The sequence below is a fragment of the Leucopleurus acutus genome, assembly GCF_964270905.1.
Source record: "Leucopleurus acutus genome assembly, chromosome: 16".
Lineage (NCBI taxonomy): Eukaryota > Metazoa > Chordata > Mammalia > Artiodactyla > Delphinidae > Leucopleurus > Leucopleurus acutus.
In genome coordinates, this window is record NC_139158.1 from 1,245,739 (window position 1) to 1,267,835 (window position 22,097).

Below are 22,097 nucleotides of genomic sequence, written 5' to 3' on the forward strand. Positions count from 1 at the left end.
CAGTAACGCGGGCCTGGAAACCACAGCTCGGCCGCCCACTTGCTGAGGACCCCGTAAGAGGCCTCTCCTGGCTTTCACTGGGGGGGGAGGGCGGGACCCCGGCCACCTGCCCCCACCCCCACCCCCACCCCCACGGCAGTCTTTGCGGCTGAGCCGGGGTTTGGCCGCAGAACGGCCACGGGGGCACCTGGGCAGCCGACACCGCCAGTCCGAGCGGCATGGGGGGCTCTGTTTCTGCCCCAGGAACAGAAGGCCTGTGCTTTCCAGGCCGGGATGCCAGGACCCCCTCCGTCTGCTGCTGATGAAAAGTGCAAAGTGAGGAGTTTGTGTAGGAGCGCCAACTGAAAGGCCAGGAGAGCAAAGCAGCACCCCGAGGGGGGCACGCGGGGGTCCTGAGCTCTGGGGGCCTCGCGCTGCGGCAGTAACCGTCTCTGCTCCGACCTGCGGTGGGGAGAGAGCTCTGTCCTGGGTACGCCTCTGCACGTTTCTCGTCGTGGTCACTTCTGGATGCTCTGATCCAAGAGCCAGACCTGCACAGAGGCCACCGCCCCCTCTGAAGACAAGATGGGAGAGGCCGGCACAAGGTGTGAACGGGTATGCGCGTGTGTGTCCGCAGGAGGGCGTGCACTTCACATGACACGTGTGTGCTCACCGTCCATAAGCCCAGCACGCGACCTCGGGAGAGCAACTGAAGGGCAGCTGCAATCCTGTAAAACCAGGAGGCGCAGAGTTCAGGTGGAAGATGGCAGACCGCACTGATTCCGCACCGTGGGGTCACAGCTGAAGCCACGACGGTGCACGAACCCCCCATCTCACAGAGGACACTGGGCCGAGGGTCCTGGGACCACGATGCGCTCAGGATGCCATGGGAAGGGGGACAAGACGGAGAAGGACGGAACAGCACCAGGGAGCAGGGATGGAGCGTGGCTCCCGCAGGACGGCCGGGCTCAGCCTGGCACTCGAGACCCTGCAGTTTCGGCGCGGGTGGTGTAGGGAGTGCACAGCTGGGGCTCAAACTCAGGCCTGGCTGACCGAGCGCTTGGCCTCGTAGAGCCCCTGTGCACCAGGTGCTGAGGGTGGCCGCCCACCTCCGTGGTCTCACGGGGCGGTGACCGCTGACCTCAGGCACTTCAAGAAAGGCTGGTTCCACGCAAGGTAGACGGTGGAAGCAGATGGGCCGGAGGGGGGCTACACCTACGAGCCTGGCAACGGGCGACGCACAGACCCCTGCTCCAGACAGGAGGACGGCTGCACCCACTTCCCAACTCCAGCCGCAGTGGGCACGCGGGAAGAGATGACAAACATGGGAAGGGGAAGTGGGGAAGGGCTTCCCAGCGGAAAAGCCACTCAGAAATGCACGTGGCGAATGGCAAGCAAACAGCAGCCTGGCCCTCTCGACGCAGACATCTGCGGACGCCACTGAGGGGGCAGCGAGCAGAGCCCTCCTCCCAGCCACCCGTGGGCAGTAGCGCTGGGCACCTCCGACAGCACAGCCTCCCCATGGGGCCGGACTGGGTGACCCCTGGGAAAATGGAGCCTCCAGAGGGTCCCCTCCCTCCTTGGCACTGATGGACCCGCCTCTCTCTGCACTAGGGCGGGACCTGGTGACCGCGGCGTGCTCAGCGGTCACTGCACTGCCCTGGAGAGACGAGCTGCGAGGTCAGCTGCTGTGGCCCTGGGTTAGAACTGCAGAGCAGGTGAGACCCGCGTGACAGAAAAGGCAGCTTCCTGGGTTCCTCACAGGCCCCTGCGGAGGGCTCGCTGGGTCCCTGAAATGTACTCAGATGGTGAAAGATGGCCCCCGTTCCATGGAGTACTGGGTTTACTCACATGCGTAGAAACTGCTAAACGATACTAACTTGTTTCAGGGGTCGGCAGGGCTCCAGCCATCGGGTCCTCATCGCGCCTGTGTCACCTCCTGCTGCTCTGCAGGCCGGCACCACCAAGCCTCCCGCACAGCCCCGGGGATGCCCACAGCCTAGCTGCCTGCACGGGGCTGGACAGGCGGACGGACGGACGGACGGGGGCCTACCTGCCACCGCCCCGGACGAGGGCAGCCCCGCGGCGGCCTCCAGGTCGGGGGGCACGGCGCCGCCGGCCTCCAGGGCGTGGACCAGCTCCCGCAGCCGCGCGCACTCCTCACGCAGCCGCTGCCGGTCCTCGTGGAGCCGCTGTCTCGCCGCGCCGGCTGGGTTCAGGCTCAGGTGCAGCACCTTGGCTCTGCTCTGGTCGTAGTCCCCCTGCGGGACCACAGGCAGGAGGTCAGAGCCCCTCGTGGAGCGAGAGCAAAGGGGAACCCGAGCCCGGCTTGTGGGGTCCCAGCCCCCCTCCCTGGGCTGTGGCCTCCATTAAACGGGGGAGCAAACAGGAAGCCCGCCCAACCCATCTTCGGAGAATCGTCAGAACTCAGCACACGAGCCCCCTTCTCTGAGTCTCGCCAAGTACCAGCTACCGGGAAGGAGGTCTCTTCAAGGTGCGGCGCTTTCAGACACCATCAGCAAACACCCCAACGCCTCTGGGTTCTCGCCAGCCTCTCAGCGACCCTCCTATCTCATGGTCTTTAAGAGCGGGACCCGTTTTTTAAGATTTAAAAACAAACAAACAAAAAAACCCAACTTACTAAAGCTGACGCTGAAGCAGAGTCCCCACGTGCCCCACACGGTCCCGTTACTGACACGTGACATCAGTGCCGCGCACCTGTTACAGTTCGCAAGCGAACACTGACGCCATCCTAACTGAACTCCCTCCTTCCTTCTCAACTCCTTAGTTTCCTCCAAATGCCCTTTTCTGTTCCCAGATCCGTCCTGCGGGACCCCACGGGACTGTTAGCTGTCCGATTTCCGCGGCTCCTCTGGGCTGGCAGTTTTCTGGGCTTTGTTTTGGGTGACCTTCAGAGTGTGGAGGATGCCGCTCGGGCGTCCTGAAGATGCCCTGCTGTCGGGATGTGGCCGACACTTTCCTCACCGTTACCTGGGGTCAAGATTAGGGGAGGAAGACCCCAGAGGTTAAGTACCTTCTCATCACACCGTGTGGACGCTCCCCGCTACCAAGGTGACCCTGACCCCTGGCTGAAGTGCGGTTGTCCCCTTTGGACACACCCACATCTAAGGAGTCAGGGTTACGCTCCCTTCCAAGTTGACGAGACCCTCAACTGTCTGCGGACACAACCCACCTCTTCCCCTCCCAGCTGGTAGGAGCCCGCCAGCCACAGGGGAACAAGGTCAGCCCGGCAGAGTGTGAAGGGGGCCGGACATCAGGGGAGGCGTTTGATTAAGTGGGTGCTGAATGGCCTGAAATCCACACGCAAAACCCAGGGCCCAGGGCGGCTGTGGCGACCTTGTGGGAGAGGCATCACCGCACGTTACAAATCTGCAGTGACCGAGGCAGGTGCTGAGGGCCAATGGGGAAAGGACGGTCTCCCCAGTACGTGCTGCAGGGTCAACTGGATGCCCACATGACCTTGACCTTGACCTCACACCACACAAACATCACTCCTGAGTGACAGCAAAGCTACACGCAAAGGTTTAGGAGAGAATATAGGGACGTCTTTGTGACCCGGGAGTAGACGAAGGTTCTTAAACAAGGTTCAAAACGGGCTAAACAAGTGAAAGAAAAAATAAACTGGACTTATAAAAATTAAGAACTTCTATTTATCAAAAGAGTAAAAAGGGAACCAACAGAGTGGGAGATACATGAAACACATAAATCTGACAAAGAACTCACATCCAGAACATACAAAGAGCCCACAGGAATAAACAAGAAAAAGCCAGACAAATCACACAGGGCCGGGGGGGGGTGTCCCCCACGGAGGACCGTGTGTCAGTGAGAGCGAAGGTCTGCACGCAGGACGACGTGGGCAACCCTCTCACACAGAGCGGAACAGACCAGCCGGACCTGGCGGACAGACACGGGGTGGCCGCTCACACCACAGGACGAGGTCGGGGCCAAAGGCAGAGCTGGGAGGGGACTCGGGTCTGTGCTGGTCTGGACGCTGGTGACCGAGTGTGGTCGGTGAGAGACACTCACTCCTGACGTGTGTGCTTTCCCGTACGTACACGTGTTACTCAATACGAAGCTTCCAGAATGTGCACCAAGTGAGTTCATGGGCGCTTCCAGGCACAGGTCAGCTCTGCCTCAGCTTTCCAGGCGCAAGCATCAGTGAATCCCCCCGCCCCGCAAAGCTCACTGGCATCGGGTTTTGCCACCAAGAGTCACCCCAACAGATGAGAAGGGCCCAGGCGGTCAGCAAACAGACCACCGACGAGTAAACTCAGGAGGCAGCGCCTCTGCTCCGCCCAGCTGCTGTCCCCACGGCTCAGCCCCGGGCGTTGCCAGGAGGGGTAGCGCAGGTCGGAGGCTTCGGAGATCAAGGTAGAGGCCAAGCCTCTTTGGTTGTCACTCCCTGGGCCTCCCAGGGCGAGGGCTGAGGGGGGCCTGGGCATCCCTCCCACCCGGTGCTGAGACACAGACACGGGAGTGTCCTGGGCTGAGGGGCAGCGGGCTGCTGGCCCAGGCCCGGGCCCGCCCGCCTCTCACAAGGGATGCTGGGCCAGCTGAGTGGGCATCTCCCTCCTGCCCGGACACCGAGATTCCTTCCTGGACAACCCACCCTCCCAGCTGTGACTTCTGCCCACAGCTCCCTCTTCCGGGGGGCGGCAGAAATGGCACCCTTCACTCAGATCGTCGAATCCCCCGGGAGGGAGGCCAGGGGTGGACGTTCACTCAGCGGAACAGTCCCAGCGCGGGAGCCAAGTTGTGTGGCCACCACCGGCCAGCCCTCGGCCAGCCGCCAGCTCAGAGCCCCCGAAAGTGACCCCAAAAGGGAGGGAGAGGAGCATGGAGACACCCCCTCCCTGCCGCAGGCAGAGAGAGGGCGGGAGAGGGGGAGAGAGCCTGGCGGAAGGCAGAGGGCTGGCAGCCGGCGCCTCCCAGGCTTCTGAGAACCTTGTAAAAACCTCGAAGGATAAAGAGACATCCTGGAACTCCGAGTGAATCACAGACTGTCAGGGTTGGAAGGGATCGTTATTTCATCCGAGTCTAACACTCTGGGAGACACAGCCAGGCATATGGAATCCATCTGCCCTGCGCACCCTGGCAGAGGGCCCCGCGGCAGACGGGAGGTGGGCCGGGTGCAGCGGGAACTCATGTTCCCCGTGGGTCTGGGGTCAGGGGGGTACAGGGAGAGGACGAGGGCAGATGTGTTCTGCAAAGGGCCGGAGAGCACATGCGTCAGGCGGTGCTAGTCACACCATCTCTGTTATAGCAGGTCAGCTGATGGGGAAGGACGGAGAGACGGCGGGGGGGGGGGGGGGAAGGAAGGAGGGACGGGGGAAGGAAGGAGGGGGGGAAGGAAGGAGGGAAGGAAGGAGGGAGGGGGACGGAAGGAGGGAGGGGGGAAGGAAGGAGGGAGGGGGGAAGGAAGGAGGGAGGGGGGAAGGAAGGAGGGAGCGTGTAAGGAGGGAGGGGGGAAGGAAGGAGGGAGCGGGGAAGGAAGGAGGAAGCAGAGAAGGAGGGAGGGGGGAAGGAAGGAGGGGGGAAGGAAGGAAGGAGGGGGAAGGAAGGAGGGAGGGGGAAGGAAGGAGGGAGGGGGGAGGAAGGAGGGGGGAAGGAAGGAGGGAGGGGGGAAGGAAGGAAGGAGCTCTGGGCGCCGTGGACACACAGCCCCGCCCTGCACAGCCCCCTCCAGTGTCCCTAAAGCTGCTCTTCCTCGTTTGTCTTCAACCCTTTAATCGTGCAAAGCAAAAGCGGGCTGGCAGGCTGAATCCACCGGGCTGCACCCCTCTCCTTTACCTCAGACATTCAAGGGTCCCCCTTCCCCCCAGGCCACAGGCTCTCCCAGTCTGGCCATGCTGACCACTGGCTTCACGCCCACCTCTCTGCCTGCTCAGGACTCACCTGCTGACGCCCCGGGAGGGCCCGGGCAGGGAGCTGGGCACAGAGACTGACCCCAAGGTCACCAGTGACCCTTGGCCGAGGCGTTGGACCTGTCGAGCCTCAGGGTCATCCTGCCCAGCAGATGTGGGGAGAATCGGGGAAGACGGCACCTGGACATCAGGGTCGGGGGCAGGACGCTGCTGTGGAAACGCCTGACACCCCGCGGGCAGAAAGGGGAGCTACCGCTCCCATCCCAGAGCGCGGTGTCTGACCACCGGCTTCCCCTTGACGGGAATGAAGGAAAGAAAACGCTGCAGTGGGTGACAGGATTTAAGGATCACAGGGAGAACCAGCAGGGCTTAACCAAACCAGACCAGACCAGACCAGAGGGGGCAAGTGCTCGCAGCTCTGATGAACTGGGGGAAGTGACAAGCCTGCGAAACCTGCAGGTGCCGAAGTGAGCGTCTGGCGCCGGAAGCCGGGGCCTCTGCTCCTGCCTCAGGGTTACTAGACCCACAGCCCCACCCCCGGGACGGGACGAAGACGCTCCCTCCGCCTGCGCTGGGACACCGTGAGCGTGAGGGGCAGAGGGCCGCGTCATGCCCACCGCCCCCAGAATTCCCCGGCGAAGGGCCTGCTCGCCCTGGCTCCAGGCCAAGTGGGGCGTGAGGCCCGAGCCTGCAGGCGAAGATGCCGTGGAGCCTCCTTGGGATGCAGGCCGCAGGGAGGGAGGCATGGGGCCTCCAGCCCGGGAGGCGGGGGGGGGGGGGCAGCCCAGCAGGTCCACCTGCTGGAGGCAGTGCGAGAGCCCGGGAGAGACCGGCAGAGCCACCAGACAGACACTCGCGAGAAACAGGATGCCAGCTGCTTTAAGCCACTAAGCTGTGGGGTGTTTGTAACAAGGCAGCAGGTAGCTGAAGGAGTCTCCCGAGGAGCGAGACGGAGCCCCAGCCCCCAACCCGGGGGCCCCAGGGTCCCACCAAGGGGGTGGCAGCCCCCGGGCCCAGGCCTTTGTGACTCAGCCTCAAGCCCGGGTCACAACAGACAGGACAGCTGCACGGGGTCTGCTAACGCCATTCTGCCCAGGGAGTGAGAGTGTCCACGGCCCCTGGGACTCACACTCTGACCCTCAAACTTACGACCAGGCGATGGCGGCCAAGACAGCAGAGCCGGCACAGGGTCAGGTCGAGTGTCCAGGAAGTGCCCCTGCCTCTACAGTTGGCCAATGCTCGACGCGGGTGCCAAGGCCCCCCACCAGGAAAAGGGGCTGGACAACTAACTGGACACCCGCGTGCAAGAGCACCAACCTGGATCCTAACCTCACACCAGACACGAAAACGACCTCAAAATGGATAAAACACCCTAAACGTAAGAGCCAGGACTACACAACACGTGGAATAAAATACAGGTGTAATGCTTCATGACACTGGATTTGGTCTTGGATTCTTCAACGTGACATTAGAAACAAGGAACAAAAGAAAAAGTAGACAAATTGGACTTCCTCAGAATGAAAGACTTCCTCAAAGCACACATCACCAAGGAAGTGAAAGGACAACCCACAGAGTGTAAGAAATATCTGCAAGTCACTCATCTGGGAAGAGACTTGTATCCAGAACATATGAAACTCTTACAACTCAGCAACAACAACAGAAGAAAACAACAAAACCCAAACAAGCTTACGTAAAGACGGGCAAAGCACCTGAATAAAGCTTTCTCCAAGGAAGACGTACAAATGGCCAATAAGCACACAGAAGGACACTCAGCGTCACGTCATTAGTCAGCAGCGGAACGGAAAAAAAAGTCACAGTGAGACGTCACTGCACCCACCGAGGTGGCTAGGATGACAAAGCCAGTCTCAGCGAGGCAGGGAGAAACTGTCCTCCTATCGCTGGAATGGAAGACGGGGAGGCCCTTGCGGGAAACAGCTCCGCAGACAATTAAAGACAGAGCTACCACGTGACCAGCGATTCTACGCCCAGCTACACCCCCGAGAAGAATAAAAACACACGTCCACACAGCGACTTGCACACACATGTTCAAAGCAGCATCAGTCACGATAACCGCTCAAGTGTCCAAGAGCTGACGAGTGCACTGACACAGTGTGGTCCATCTGCACAACAGAGTACTATTCAGCCATAAAAAGGAATAAAGCACTGACACCTACTACAACACTAATGATCCTTGAAAACACTGCGCTCGGGGAAAGAAGCCAGTCTCAAAAGACCACATGTATGACTCCACTCACGGGAAACGTCCAAAACGAGGAAATCGATAGAAACCGAAAGCAGACTGGTGGCTGCTTGAGGCTGCAGTGGGGGCGGGGGAGAGTGGGGTGGCAGCTGAAGGGAACAGCGCTCCCTTTCGAGATGATAAAACTGTTCTGAAATTGTGCGGGGATGGTTGCCCATTATCTGTGAAAATATGAAAAACCACTGAACTGTGCGCTTCAAAAAGGTGAGTTCTGTGATATGTAAATTGTATCTCAATAAAGCTGTTTTTAAAAAAGAGAAATGAAAGAAAACAGGGAAAACAAACAGTAGGACGTGTGTGGACGCTCCATCTGCTACCGAGAGCCTGGTGCGGCTCCAGGCTTCCCTCCACACGCCGCCCCAGCCTCCAGCGGCGGAGAGGCGCTTGGCTCTGCAGGAAGCGCGTGCTGGGCCGGGCCGGCCTCGGGCCTGCAGGGGGTGCCGGCCCCACTGCTGCGGCACGGGCGCTGCCCGCCGCGCGTCTCCACGCCCCCGCGGCTCCTGCGGCAGCAGGTCTGGGCGGAACGACCTGGTCGATCCCGGCTTCCTGGCTTCGGCTCTCACACCCCCTCCGGCGCAAGGGCTCCTGCGCGGCCCCGCTGTGGCCTGGAACTCCACACCAAGACCCTACTCACCATCAAGACCACCGTCCTCAGGGCAGGTCTTGGCACCTGGCTCTGACCAGCTGCCCTCCCTAAAATGGCCTGGCTGGAGCCCGGCCAGCCCAGCCGACTCAGGCCTGTGTCGCCTGCGGCCAGCCTGGACTTCCAGCACGGCCTTCCAGAGGCGCCTCCTGGGTGGGTTGCGACAGCCCTGAGGGGCTGGGGTTTGCCACAGACCCTGCCACCTGGAACCTTCCACTCGGTGCTCAGGAAGCCAAGGCTGAAGAGCCCTTTTGTCAGACGAGGGGGCCTGAGGCCGGCTGGTTCCCCCGGGAGTCTGATGGGCCTGGAATGGAGAAGCAGTATGGACCGCGGGGCCAGATGCTGTTCCCCGGTGCCAGGGTGGACCAGTCCCCATGGCCCGGCTGGACTGGACACGGGCACCTCGGGGTACAAGGAGGCTACCCAGACCCCATCCTCCCTCACACAGGCCCGATGAGGCTGCCAGGGGTCAGGAGCCAACAGGACCACGTGGCCAGGCTGCATGAGAGGGGGTCGAGGTTCAGCCCACTGGGGGCTCTGCTCTCTGCGCCACCCCTCCCGGAGCAAGGAGGCCCTCCCCGGCCACTGCTTCCTCCCCTCCTCCCTCCCTCCTTCCTTCCTTGGAGAGGAGGGAGGCAGGGGCTCCGTGAGGACAGGGCTTTGTCCCGCCCCCCAGACTAGTGAGGGGACCCCAGTGCCCCGTGAGGACCCACTGAGAGGAGGTGGCGGGGACGTGGCAGCAGTAACGCAGAGCCCCCAGCACGCCCCCTCCCTGCTCCGTTTGTCCACAGCGCCTACCAGCTCGTGACGCTTTAAACTGTCCCGTCACCTGTCTCCCCCAAAGGTTAGGGCGGCAGGCGCTGCACGTCAAGTAAATGTTTGCAGAAGGAGTGGGTGACAGTTATGACTGCACAGTGTCCTGCGGTTGAGAAACCAGAGGCCCAGCTGGTGACCAGAACGGGGGAGTCGCAGGGCCGGCTGGCCAGGGCTTCCCGCTCCCTGGGTCCGGGGAAGGGGTGCCGGCCGTCATCCCGGGCACGCAGGGCCATGGGCACAGGGGGTTCGTGGCACCGTGAAGGGTGTGTCGGGGGGCTGGCGTCGCTGAGGCAGACGGAAGAGCACGAACAAATTTGCTGAAATCTGCTGCTGCGTGACAGTTTTGAGGAAGAAAGGGGAAAAATGGCTCTAATCTTCTGCTAAAAATTTGTTGCCTTGTTTGATTTGCAGCTGAGGAAACTGTTGAGACACTGACGAGAATCTCAAAAGGAAAAGTTTTGAACCTTCCTTTGACGTGTGGGTGCAATTACTGGCTAAACAAAAACATCCCACTGGCCGAGGGGGCGGAGAGACGTCCCCGTCCGTGACTGCGGAGGAACGACCCCCGCGGTCCAGCTCCCCCTGCGCCCGCTCCAGCCGAGCCGGGTCCTCGGGGAGCCCGCACGAGGGGCTGGGCCTCGCGACCCGCACGCCCAGGGCACGGCAGGGCGTGCGGCAATGCTTCTCCCTGGGGCTGCAGCCAGCCGCCGCCCTCCGCTCACGGACCAGTGGGGCTCCTTCTCGGGCTCAGATTCTGTGCAAGCTCAGACGAACAGCCATGTCCCCCTGAGTCCAGGCCACGGCTGAGTCCCCTGGCATCTGCCTCGCTCCTGTCTGTGTTCAAGTCCTGCCCCTAACCTGCTGGCGGCCCGGGCCTCCTATCTTCCTGGGCCTCAGTTTCCATCTGCTGAAGCGTGAGGGCAGTGAACTTGATCTGTAAGGACCTTCCAAGCCTAGCACCTGGGAGACCTGGATGGAGGACAGACCCCCCGGGAGCCTGTGTGCCCTGTGGATGGACTGTGGCTGCCCCGGGCCAGGGAAGGGCTGCCAGGAGGGCGGACCTGCCACGAATAGTAAGAGACGCTGCTAGCAGGAGACAGAGGCCCACGGAGAGTTAAAAAGCCCAGTTAGACCGCCACCGAGCCTCACGCGTGTTTATAAATCCCCCGGCCTCAAAACTACATCAACAGCTCTCCTGGCTGAAGGAAGACAGCTCAGGGAGAAAAGCGGGGGAGCTGCGGGTGTCCCGCTGGGCCGGAGTGGCAGGGCCGACCGGACCTCACGGATCGGGGGGCGGGCACAGACCTCGCCAGCCCCGCCTCACCCCAGCCGCACACCCGCCTCCGCGAGGCCCCGGGCTCCGCGGCCTCGGGCAGGTCCCTCGGGCGCCGGCCTCGCGTCCTACGCGCCCCACGGGCCGGGGTCGCTCGGTGCTCGCTGGCTCACGGGGACGCTCCCCGGCTCTGAAGCCGGGGGCACAGGCCCGGCCCAGCCCGACGGTGTGCTCACCGCGGGCGGAGAGCCTGGGGATCGGCGGGGGCACCACGTGACGGTGCAGGCCGGATCCCCCCCAAGACCCCCGGCACCAAGACCGAGAAACCGAGGCCCCTGCGGCCACCCTGGACCAGTCACGGGAGGGGTGAGGAGGGGAGGGGCCCAGGGCTGGAGGCAGGAGGGCCACCAGGGAGGGGTGATGGGGGCTTGCCCTGGGGACTGCCCCCTCACCACAGGCTCTCCGCGAGCCTCCTGCCGTGGGCGGTGACCACGTGGGCCGACGCCCTGCACCCCCTGCGCCCTTCGTGTCCCCTCGTCCCCCACCGCAGAGGCCTCATTCAGGAGCTGGGCACCTGGCACTCCTGTGGCCGAGGGCCCTCACAAACAAACACGCGTGGGCTGTCAGGGTCTAGGAAGGGCTGCGAAGGTCCCTGACCATGCTCATGCTGCCCAGCCCCGGGGGACCGGCCACTGCGGCCGCCGACGGGCTGGGCTTGGGGAGGGGGCCCTGCCGGGCCTTGCCAGTCCCCAAACAGGCAGTGTGCGCTGGGGCTCTCCAGGCAGCTCCAGGAAGGGTGGTGCTGTGGGGAGCCACGCCTGCCAGGCCAGCACACGTGGAAGACCCTTCTCACACTACCCTCCGGGCAACCGTCTCCCCAGCACGGCAGGGCGAGTTTATCTACCATCAGCTGTGAGGCGCCACGTGGGGCCTGGACACACAAGTGACCTTGGCAGGCTGTGTCCTGTGGCCGCTGCAGGTCCCCCGCCCAGGAACAGTGGGGCCCGGGGAGGGTCTCACCCAGCCAGGCCCACTGCTTGTCCCCCTGCGGCCAGCAGCCGCCTCGGCGGAAGGCCTGGAGGGAATCCACCCCAGTGAGGAATCTCGGGGCCCGTCCTGGACTCTTAGGTCCTGGCCGGGAGCTCTGCTGTAGTGTGATGTCTCCAAAGATGGGGGCGGGGGGGATAGGCAGGGAGAGCACCGGGGCCTTCGGCAGCTGGAGCAGGCTGCCCACGGTGCTCCCCACCACCAGGAGGGGTGGGACGGGTCTAGCTGAGCTGAGGCTGGGGTCACTCTGGGGTAAACCTCAACGCTCCCAGACTGCACCGGAGGGCAGCTGACATCTGGCAGCCAGTGCCGCCGCAGTGACAGAGAAATACCCTGAGAGGTGAGTGGAGCCGCGCGACGTCACGTCCCCAAGTGGGGCTGCACATCCACCTCTGCTCCCGCATGAGCCAGGTGGCTTGGGCCAGACCCCACGGAACCTGGAAAAAGGAAAAATGCCACCATCCCGGGATGGTGGGGTGGGGCGGGGCGGGGCGGGGCGGGCCACGGAGGCCCAGCCCTTCCTCAGCCCTGACCCCAGAGCCTAGCCTGGCTCCCCCTCCGTCTCCCCTTGAGGTGCCAGGAAGACGCCCCCAGGAGGTGGCCCAGCGTGTGGTCCTTGGGGCTGGCATTCCGTTGCCCACAACACGGATAACCCTGTACTGGTTCTGAGACTGACCAAGCCGTTCCCTCTCTGAGACTCAATTTGCTCACCTATAACATGGGGACACTACTGCTCACCTTCCCAAGTCTGGAAAGATCAAACGGTCAGTGGATGTGAAGACAGCTGTAAACTGCACGCAACTTTGCTGGGTGTGTGACTGTCACCCACGATGACCATGGAGTAAAATCTGGGCTATATCCTGATGGGTACCTCTCACACCCTCCAGAGGCAGCCCAGAACGCCACGTGTCCGAGGACCCAGGCCTTCTGGAGACATCAGAAGATGGCCACAGGAAACCACCAGTGCAAACCTGATCCCCTCAGGAAGGAGGAGCGGGGACAACACCCCGCCCGAGGCCGCAGCGCACGGGCCGGGGGCACAGGGGCGGCGGCGCAGGACAGCCTGCCCCGCACGTCCCAAGGAGCCCCCTTGTAGCCTCCCCCAGGGTGGCAGAGGGACAGGTGGACGGAAGATGGCGCTGTCCAGTGGCTGGTCGGTGCCCCCTACCTGGGAGGGAACGGCAGAGACCGCCAGGCCACTTCTGCATGGATGCAACAAGGTCCCACCTGCCGGGCAGACACAGGGACCCGGAGACCCTCTGTCCTGCCAACCTGAGCCAGACCCCGGCCCATCAACTCCAGGGCGCGGGGCTTGGCGAGTTCCCGGGACGTCTGTCAAGAGCTGAGGGCTCCGCCAGTCTCACTGCGCAGGTGGGGGGCACGGCGGGAAAAGCGAGGAGAGAGAGCAGGGCCCCCCGGAGGGTCCAGCGGCCCATCTGCCACCCTGTCCCAGGCCAGGTGAGGCCGCACGTGCCTCCTCCTCCTGTGCCAGCGGGCTGCCCACACTCGTCCGCAAACGCTCCCGACCTCGGGCTCTGATCAGCAGACAGGGAACTGTGAGCAGAGCCCAGTTACAGGACAGTCATCGCCTGCCGAGTCCCACCCCGAGTCCTTCAGCAGGGGATCGACTGCGCTTGTAAACAGCCCGCAGAGAAGGAATGAAGACGATTCTCATCGCCAGGAAGGGCGACTGCGGCCATTCAGGCCGGAGACCAGCTGTGGGGGCCCCATCCCTCCCAGGGCCTCCCGCCCCACTGCCCGTCCCCTGCTGCCGCCATGGGGCCACCCTGCAGGCCCAGCAAGGTGGGGTGCTCCGGTGGTGGCTCTGGCAAGACTCTGGGCTGGGAGGCAGCAGATGTGGCTGAGTGGGGAGGTGCAGCCACTGACCGTGTGGCCGGGGAGGGGGCCTGGTTCAGCTGGCCAAGCTGCTCCCCGGCCAGCAGGGCCCCCCACCGCTCCTGGCCACAGGCTGAGCCTCTCCCTATGCTGCCGTCACATCAGGGCTGTGAGCAAGGCCCCGACAGCACCCACCGCCGCCCAGGCACCCGGGACCTCTTGGGAGGAAGAGGAGGGGAAGGAGGGGGAACACGCCTTCGTCGTACGTCTGGCCAGTCTGGAGGCCGCTGCTCGGGCCCCGCCCCACCCCCGCCATTCCAGAGCAACGTCCTCTGAGCCTACCGACCGAGTGACCCGTGTCCCTGCTCAGATGCACGGGTGAGCAAAAGCTCCGTCACGATCTCCCCACTACAGACGGCAAACGATAGCGGGCACCCTAAATCCACCCTGAGCCGTAGGAGCTGGCAGCGGGGGGCCTCGTGGGTCGGGCCGGCAGCTGCAGGACCAGCTGGTGAAGGGCGTGCACCTGGCCGGTGAGGGCACACAGAGGGCCAAGCAGCCCCGGCGCCTGCGCCCTTGCCATGGACGCGGGCTCTGTGTTTCTCCCGCCAGGCCTCTGAGTTATATCAGAAGACGTTAAACAAAGCCTTAAAAAAATGTTTTTTGAATTGTGGTAAAATAAAGCTTGCCATCTTCATCAGTTTTAAACGCACTGCGCAGCATCAAGCACTTTCCCACTGTTGTGGAGCCGCCACCACCGTCCGTCCACAGAGCTTTCCATCTTCCCAAACTGAGGCTCTGTCCCCATCACACACTAGCTGGCCCTCCCCCTCCCCCAGCGCTGGCCCCCACCCCCTACTTTCCATCCCTGTGACCCTGGCTCCTCCAGGGCGGACCTCACACAAGTGGAATCACACAGTGTCTGTCCTTCCGTGTCCAGGTCCACCCACGTGGTAGCAGGTGTCAGTTTCCTTCCTTTTTAGGGCTGAGTGATATTCCATTGTGCGGATGGACCACGTTTCGTTTCTCCACTCACCCATCGATGGACACTTTTTGGCTGCTGGGACACGGGTGTACAAACATCCTCGGGGCACATGCCCAGAAGCAGAATTGCTGGATCACGTGGTGAACAAAGCCGCTTGCATGACTCAGTTACGGTACCTGTGGAGGCACACTGTGCGGTCCCGTCTGACACAGTGCCTTCAGGGTCTAGCGTCTGTCCACAAACCCCCTCCACAAAACCTCCTGCTACAAGAGGCTAATTGGCCAGACTTCCCTTCCTGTTAGGGCTGCCAGGAAGCTCAGGCCCGACGGTCAGAACGTCTGGGATCTGTTTCTTGCAGACATCATGGTATCACCTGCCAGGAATTCTTTGTGGAACAGTGGGATCTTGTCCAAATAGATGTGATCACGGAAGACGGTCAGGGAGCTGACACGGGGAGTGCAGATGAACCCCAGGAGAGGGGCCAGGTGATGGCCCACCCCCAGGCTGATACCTAGCGCGTCTACACAGGGACCGGTGACGCAGCCCCTCTGAGGTGTTGGGGCAAAGCCAGCAGGAACAGGAGAGTGAGCTCCCTCACGGCAGGAGGACGTGGGCTAGAGGGGACCCAGTGGCGGACTTTAGATCTCCATCCGGTGTCGAGGGGACAGGAGCAGTTTGGGACGCAAATCCGGGGTGCTGGCTCTCCAGAAGTGGGTAACGGGCTGTTAAAGGGGCACATGAAGCCAAACGCTCCACGGGCCGACACCTGGCGTGTGGGGCAGGGCCCCGTGTCCTGCAACTTTGGGGACAATCCCGAAGAGACAGAACCCAGAGCTCGAGCAGGTTCTGTGTCTCCCATCCCAGTCCTGTGCACGGAAACTCCTTGAATGGAACGGAACCTGTGAGAACAGCTGGGTGTAGCAGGAGAAGCGCTGGGCCCAGAGTCAGGAGGACAGTCTGCTCCTGGCACTGCCCTGCGGGGCTCTGGGTGTTTCCGGGCGGGGCTGTCCCAATGCTGGGCTGCCCAGCTGTACACGGCTGAGTGGAGCTCTGGGGGCTGCGCAGTCCTCCGTCTGCAAGGACCTCCCTGCCTCTGTGCGAGGGCACTGCCCAGGGAGGGCGAGGCTCACGTCGGCGAGGGGACCCTCGGGCAGAAGCGGGTGCGCCCCAGCCCCTGCCACCCTCCTCACTGCAGCTGTGATGCCCCATGATCAGCGGTAAGAACACTCGACTTGCCTGAAGACGACCGTTACACATCCTTTCTCAGCAGGCCTAATTTCCGGGTTTTTAAAGAGCTGGGTCCGTATCTTTCCCATCTAGACACTTTGCAAGGACCACACGGGGGTGAAGAGCGGTATCACGGCCAAGTCCGAGAGCGCCGAGGCTGAAGTGACCGCACGCGACAGCGGCCCGAGGCCGGCGGTGGCTCCACTGGCTGTGCCGCGAGCCTTTTATGTGTTGAGTACGGCCAGTGGTGGAGCAGGGCCGGACCAGACGGCGGAGGTCCCAGGGTGAAAAGAGCCCAATTCAGCGGCTCAGTGGGACCTGTCTGCAAATTCGGGGTGGGGCCTGCAGTCTGGGTTCTGAGGCCCGATGACACCCCCGGGCCCCGTGGCACCCAGCAAGGAGTCAGGAAGTTGGCATCCCCGAGGCCCACGGGACGAGAAGGGGCTTAATATTCAGGACACGTTGTTCGTTGCATAAAAAAATCAACAGCCATCCGCGCCTGTGGACATTTCTCCACACAGACGCACAGCAGTGCGCTGGCTTTCTCAGGCCTCGGCTCCAATGGACAGGAGCAGCCTGGCACCGCCTCTGGGGGCTGGAGGGCTGGGCCTTTTCCTCCATTACGTGTCTTGTTTTACATACAACGTTGAGGAAGGTGGGCCGGGGCAGCGAGGCCCTGGGACCCCTGGACCCCAGGCCCAGTGCAGCCGGACGCAGGGTGTACGTGGCACTGTAAGGAGGTTACGACCCTCAGAGGCGGCCCCCCATCTGCATGCGTGACACTCAAGGAAAGACCCACTGATGGTGAAACAAAGGAGACAAGACACTGAGAAGCAGATTCGACAAGAAACGTGCAGGGTGAACACATCTGTGAGCTGTTCCCGCGGGGGACATGGACCCCAACAAACTGAAAGACACAGCGACGTCCTTGTGGGAGGGTGTGTCCAGGAGGCGCCGAGCCCGACCTTCATCTCCACTCCTCACGAAAGCCGGCAAGCTCTAGGCTGGCTGGTGGGGGAGCTGGATGTGCTGATTCCAAAGTTCATATAAAAATAAGCAAGAGCTGCCAGGAAAACCCTGATAAAGAGGAGTCACAGGGGCAGGAGATCACTGAGACCTGGCTGTGACCTGACACGTGGGCATCTAGCGCACGAGGGGGCAGACCTCACACCAGCGAGAAAAGACAGGCTTTCAATAAGTGGTCCAGGCGTCCCAGGAAGAGCCTCTTCCAAAAAACAGGTAGGTATCACGCTTCCCACCTTGTAAAGAATCAAAACAAAATTCCAAATCAATCAGATTTAAGTGTAAAAAATGAAACCACCAGAAAATCAGAAGAAACCATGAGAGAATTCTTTTATACCCTGACACGAGAAAGGTAAAGACATGAACAAAAACCCAGAAGCTAAAAAGGAAAAGGCAATAAATGCATCTGTATAAAATAAATTTGAAAGCCAAAAACTTCTGCTTGGTAAAAAAACAGCACAAAGTCAAAAGACAAATGGTAAATTCGGAAAACATATTCACAACTTAAAATGAACTCCACTCCTTAATATACAAAGAGCTCCAAAAAACCAACAAGAACCAACAATCCATTTGAAAAATGGACCAGGACATTAACACATATAAACAGATTTAAAAATCCTCACTCATCTATGATAAGGAGACTGAAGGTTAAAACTACACTGAACTACCCCATTTCAGCTACCAGACAAGAAAAATCTAGAAGTCTGATGGTTGTAGGGAAACCGGCACCCTCACAGGTAGTGCTAGGACACGTCCCACACGGTTCCCATTGGCCCTCAGACGACTGTCTGGCAGTGCTGCCGAAATAAATGCAGGTACCCACTGACCCCGCTCTCCCTTCTGGAAGCTTCTCCTACACACAGACTCGCACACACTGGAGACACCATGTGTAGGGCACTCGCCGCGGCCTTGCTCACGAACATGTTCCCGTTAACTGTCAGGGTTTAATACGTCATGGCACACGCGCACGGTGATGCGCCACACACCATGTTAAAAACAAACAGCGCCTGCATATCGGTGGGAAAAGTCTCCCAAATGCTCAAAGACACAAAAGCAGCCTGCAGAAACAGTTTGAAATCAGACTCTTGACTTCAAAGGAGGGCGGGCAGTACAAATACGTATTAGGGGAAATAAACCCACCAGTGCGAAGAAGTTACCATGTGAGAGGAGCCAGACAAGACGCCTTCTGTGCGCGACTGGCCTGACCCTCGCCACCCTGGGCAGGCATTCCATCCTCGGGCTCCCCGCGAAGGAGCTGGGACTCGGGGGGGAGGTGAACATCGCCCAGGGCCCAGTGTCTGTGAAGCAGGAAGTCACATCTGGACGTGTGTCCTCTGGAGCCTACCTCCTGGGTGCTCTGCCCTGCAGTCGCCCACTGCACTCAGCTCACAGCCCAGAGGAGGGGTGACGCCACAGCTGGGTCCCGCAGACGGGCAGGGCCCAGGGGCAGACAGAGCAGGTCGTGGAGCCTGGGGAGGGAAGCCGGCTGGAGGGCAGCCTGGTCTTGACTCTACGAAGCTCTGGTCCCGCCACCAGGGCGGGCGGGGTTGGGGGGGTGGAGGCTGCCGGCCCTGTGGTCCTCACACAGACCGCCCAGGCTTTCAGGGCAGAACGGGGGCTGCTGGGCAGGGAGGCCTGGGCCTCCGCTGGGGAGCTGGAGCGCAACTTGGGGCAGGGGCTGGGGTCTTTGGAGCTGGGGGACGTGACCGTGTCACCTCCCGCCGTGGGGCAGACCAGCGGCTCCTGTGACCCGGGCTCCATCTGCTCAGTGGGAATGGCATCCCTGCCTCAGGGCCCATGGCTGTTAGGTGAGAACGTAGGCAGGGTCAGGGTCAGCGGTGCCCCACGCGTGCAGTCAGCAAGGAGCCGTGACCAAGTTACAGCCAGCGGGAGGGGGTGGTGTGTGTGGCAACATCAGTGCTGCCCGCGCTGTGGCCGCCGCCGGCGCCGCCCAGCCCACACCCCTGCCCTCTGGCCGCTCAGCCGGCGCCGAGGAGGCAGGTGCTCAGGGCGACATCGTCCCAGGGAGCGAGCCTTCCTCGCTGGAACCAGGAACAACCTCTGGGACTCAGCCCTCGCCGGGCATCCCCAGCACCATGGCCCGCAGTGTTCTGTCCCCTCCAGGAAGCAATGCCCAGAGAACGTTCCAGAAGCATGGGCAGTAGGCCATCAGGAAATCGCCGGGGGCAGGACATGCTCAAGGCCCTGGTTAGCAGCAAGAGGACCCAAGGGCGAGAGGGGTCCCGAGAAGCAGAGGCTGGGCCTGCTCTGGGCTCAGGGCTCCCTGGCAGGTGAGGGCAGGTGAGAACAGGTGGGGTGGGGGAGGGAACTGAGGTCCAAGGACTGACTAGTTTGCCCCCCAGGTGCGGGCTGGGCAGGGCGAACCTGCAGGTCGGGGAGCCAGCGGGGCTCAGGGGGTCTGCGGTGCGGCGAGTGGGCCGGGGGCCCGGGGGCGAGGGCAATGAGGTGTCAAGAGCCGTGAAGGCCGCTCCCTGCCGCCCCCCCACATTCCGGAAAAGGGAAGGACGCGGAGGCTGGTAGACTCTGTGATTAGACAGCGCTCTGCCTGGTGACGCAGGGACGGGAGCAGGGCAGGCTCCATGGGCACCGCGAGCTTCCTGATCACAGGGAACCTGGCTATTTTCCACCCCACTCCATTTCCAAAAGGAGACACTCATCTGAAATGTCACTGGGCTGAGCAGAGCCACAGGCTGGCGGTGGGGCAGCCCCACCCGCGGGACGGAAGCAGGCAGCGCGGGAGCTGGGAGGGGAGGCTCCGGTGCAGGGGCTCCTCCCACGGCCTCCGAGGGACAGTGGGACGGGGGCACAAAGCGCAGAGATGAATTCTGCTTAATTACGTGCATGCTGAAGCATTTAGAGGTACAGATGTTTGCAATTTTCTTTAAAATGCGTTAAGAAAAGAGAAAGTACTGGTGGGTGGAAGGGGTAGAGAGGTGCTGCGTCACACAGCAGCCACAGGAGAGTGTGTGCAGCAGGACCTGGGGGGACGCATGGGTGTTTACTGTAAAACTCTTCAAACTTTGCCGTGCGTTTGACGGTTTGTTCGTAACACGATGGGGGAACCGGTAGGGCTGAGTTTGCATGCCGGCTCCACCACCCGGGACCCAGGGCGAGCCAGGGGGACCAACCTCACCCCCCTCCACGCGAAGCTCGCTCCTCACCAGAGGGGCCACTGCCGGGGGCACGAGCGTCTGCCAGGCCCAGAGCTGCCACGCGTCTAGCCCTCAGGACTGCACCCCGGGAGCGCCAGGCGGCTCATTGCCTTGACAGCCCCAAACGTGGCCCACGAGAAGCTAAACATGGACAACCGTGTGGCATCATCAAGGTAAGAGTGGCGACAGAGGCAGCGGCGGTGCTTCTGTGCCGGGCACGTTACCACGTTCCCCATGACAGCCTGCAGGGGGGTGGGGTCAGCTCCACGTCCAGGCGAGCAGACTGAGACCAGGGCCACGGCTGGGGAGGGACAGAGCCAACACCAGGCCCAGTGCCCAACCGCTAAGAAGAGGGACGACCGAGGGCGGGAGGGGTGGGCGCGCCCGGGCAGTGCCCTATGCCCACCAGGACCACTGGGAAAGGTCCGGGGGGCACAGGGAGTGTGTTCCCTGAGTCTGCTTCGGGCCCAGAGTCCCAGCTGGTTTGCCCAAGTTCAGTCTTTACCGAAGGGCACTCTGCCTCTACTAAACGGCTAGCTGTGGCCTCAGTTTCCCCATCTCTACACGGGGGCCTCGTCTCCCTGACGGCTGGCTACCTTAGGATAGATGAGGTGGGAGTAGCCAAGGGCCCCCAGAAAGACCCAGACAGGCCGCGCACCACAGGCGGAGGGCCCAGGAGCCTCCCCTCCCGGCCCGCCAGGCACTGAGTGGGCACAGGCCGGCAGGCGTGCACTCAGCTCTGAGCGGTAACCGGCGCGGTTGCCTCACCAACCAGCTGTGAACTAATTACAAAAAGTTCTAACTAGTCGAGCTCCCTCTCCAAGCATATGTTCCCAATTAAGTCAAACTGCCGTGGATTTCAATCAATCTTCCTTGAAGCAGCCCAACTTGCAGACGCCTCCAGGGGGAGAGAGGAGAGGAGACCTGCCTAAGGATTACACCGGCAGCACCGCGGATGAACACACAGCCGGGGGAGCTACACGCTAATTGGGCCCCTCCGCCCGTGTCCTCCCACTCTGCCCAGGCCATGAAGCCGCGGTTCTGCGGTCGCACAGATGAAGTGGGGCCTGGGGGCAGCCAGGCCACCTGGAGGGTTGTGCTGCCCTCTCCTGCTGCCTCCACGGCCCGGGGACCGAGGTGAAGGGGACAAGGTCTTGGTCTCACGATGGTGTGGTCAGACGTGGCCTGTGACCTCCTGGTAACCCCCACGTGGGCGCATCATCCCCGATTTTATAAAGGATGTGCTGGGGACTCGGGTGGCAAAGCACGACATGCCCGAGACCACCCAGCTGAGGGGCAGGATTCCAGGTGAGGTCTACAGACTCGGATGCCGGTGCCCCCAGGGCACCACCTACATCTCCGCGGTTTCCACAAGCCCAGGTCCCCTTCAGGCCCATCTCAGCGCCACCTGGCGGGGGCTCCCTGAGCCAGACATGAGGTCTTCTCGGTCCAATCCACCAGGACCAGGACGCCCAGTGGTTTCCCTGTCTGCCCTGAGGGGTCAGGGTGCAGGTGGGCATCCTCCTTCCAGGGCCAAATCCGCCCGTTTCCCTGCCTCCTGGGCAGGGCCTGCCCACGGACGCTCCGCCCAGGCTGGACGGCGGTGGGGCAAACTCTGCCTCTCTGGCGGCACGGTCAGACAAGAACTGTCGCTGCGACGGGGGTGACCCGTCCGCTCAGCCTTGGGGGCGTACGCCTCTCCTCGCCCCAGAGCATCATACGACGGACCCAGGCCAGGGGCAGCAGGCAGGGCGGTGGGGGCGCCGGGGTGGGGGAGGAGACCGGTGGTCCCGGAGCTGAGGCCGCTCACCTGGGAATGGCGGCCGGGCCACCAGAGGTGCAGCCCAAGGAGCAGGGCAGGAAGGTGGGGTGAGGGGTCAGGAGTGTGTGAAGGCTGGGGGCGACGGGGGGCGGGCGTGCGGCTCAGGAGACAACGGCCCTGGGTTCAAA

At 62.2% G+C, this 22,097-nt stretch overlaps 1 protein-coding gene across 1 annotated transcript in view; it reads right to left on the reverse strand.

The window, feature by feature from the left end:
* MAD1L1 (mitotic arrest deficient 1 like 1) overlaps positions 1–22,097 on the reverse strand; it is a 318,780-nt gene that overhangs the window by 60,576 nt on the left and 236,107 nt on the right. The window contains exon 16 of the mRNA XM_082856688.1: positions 2,033–2,240. Coding sequence (XP_082712814.1) covers positions 2,033–2,240 — 208 coding nt within the window. The remainder of the gene's footprint in view (positions 1–2,032; positions 2,241–22,097) is intronic.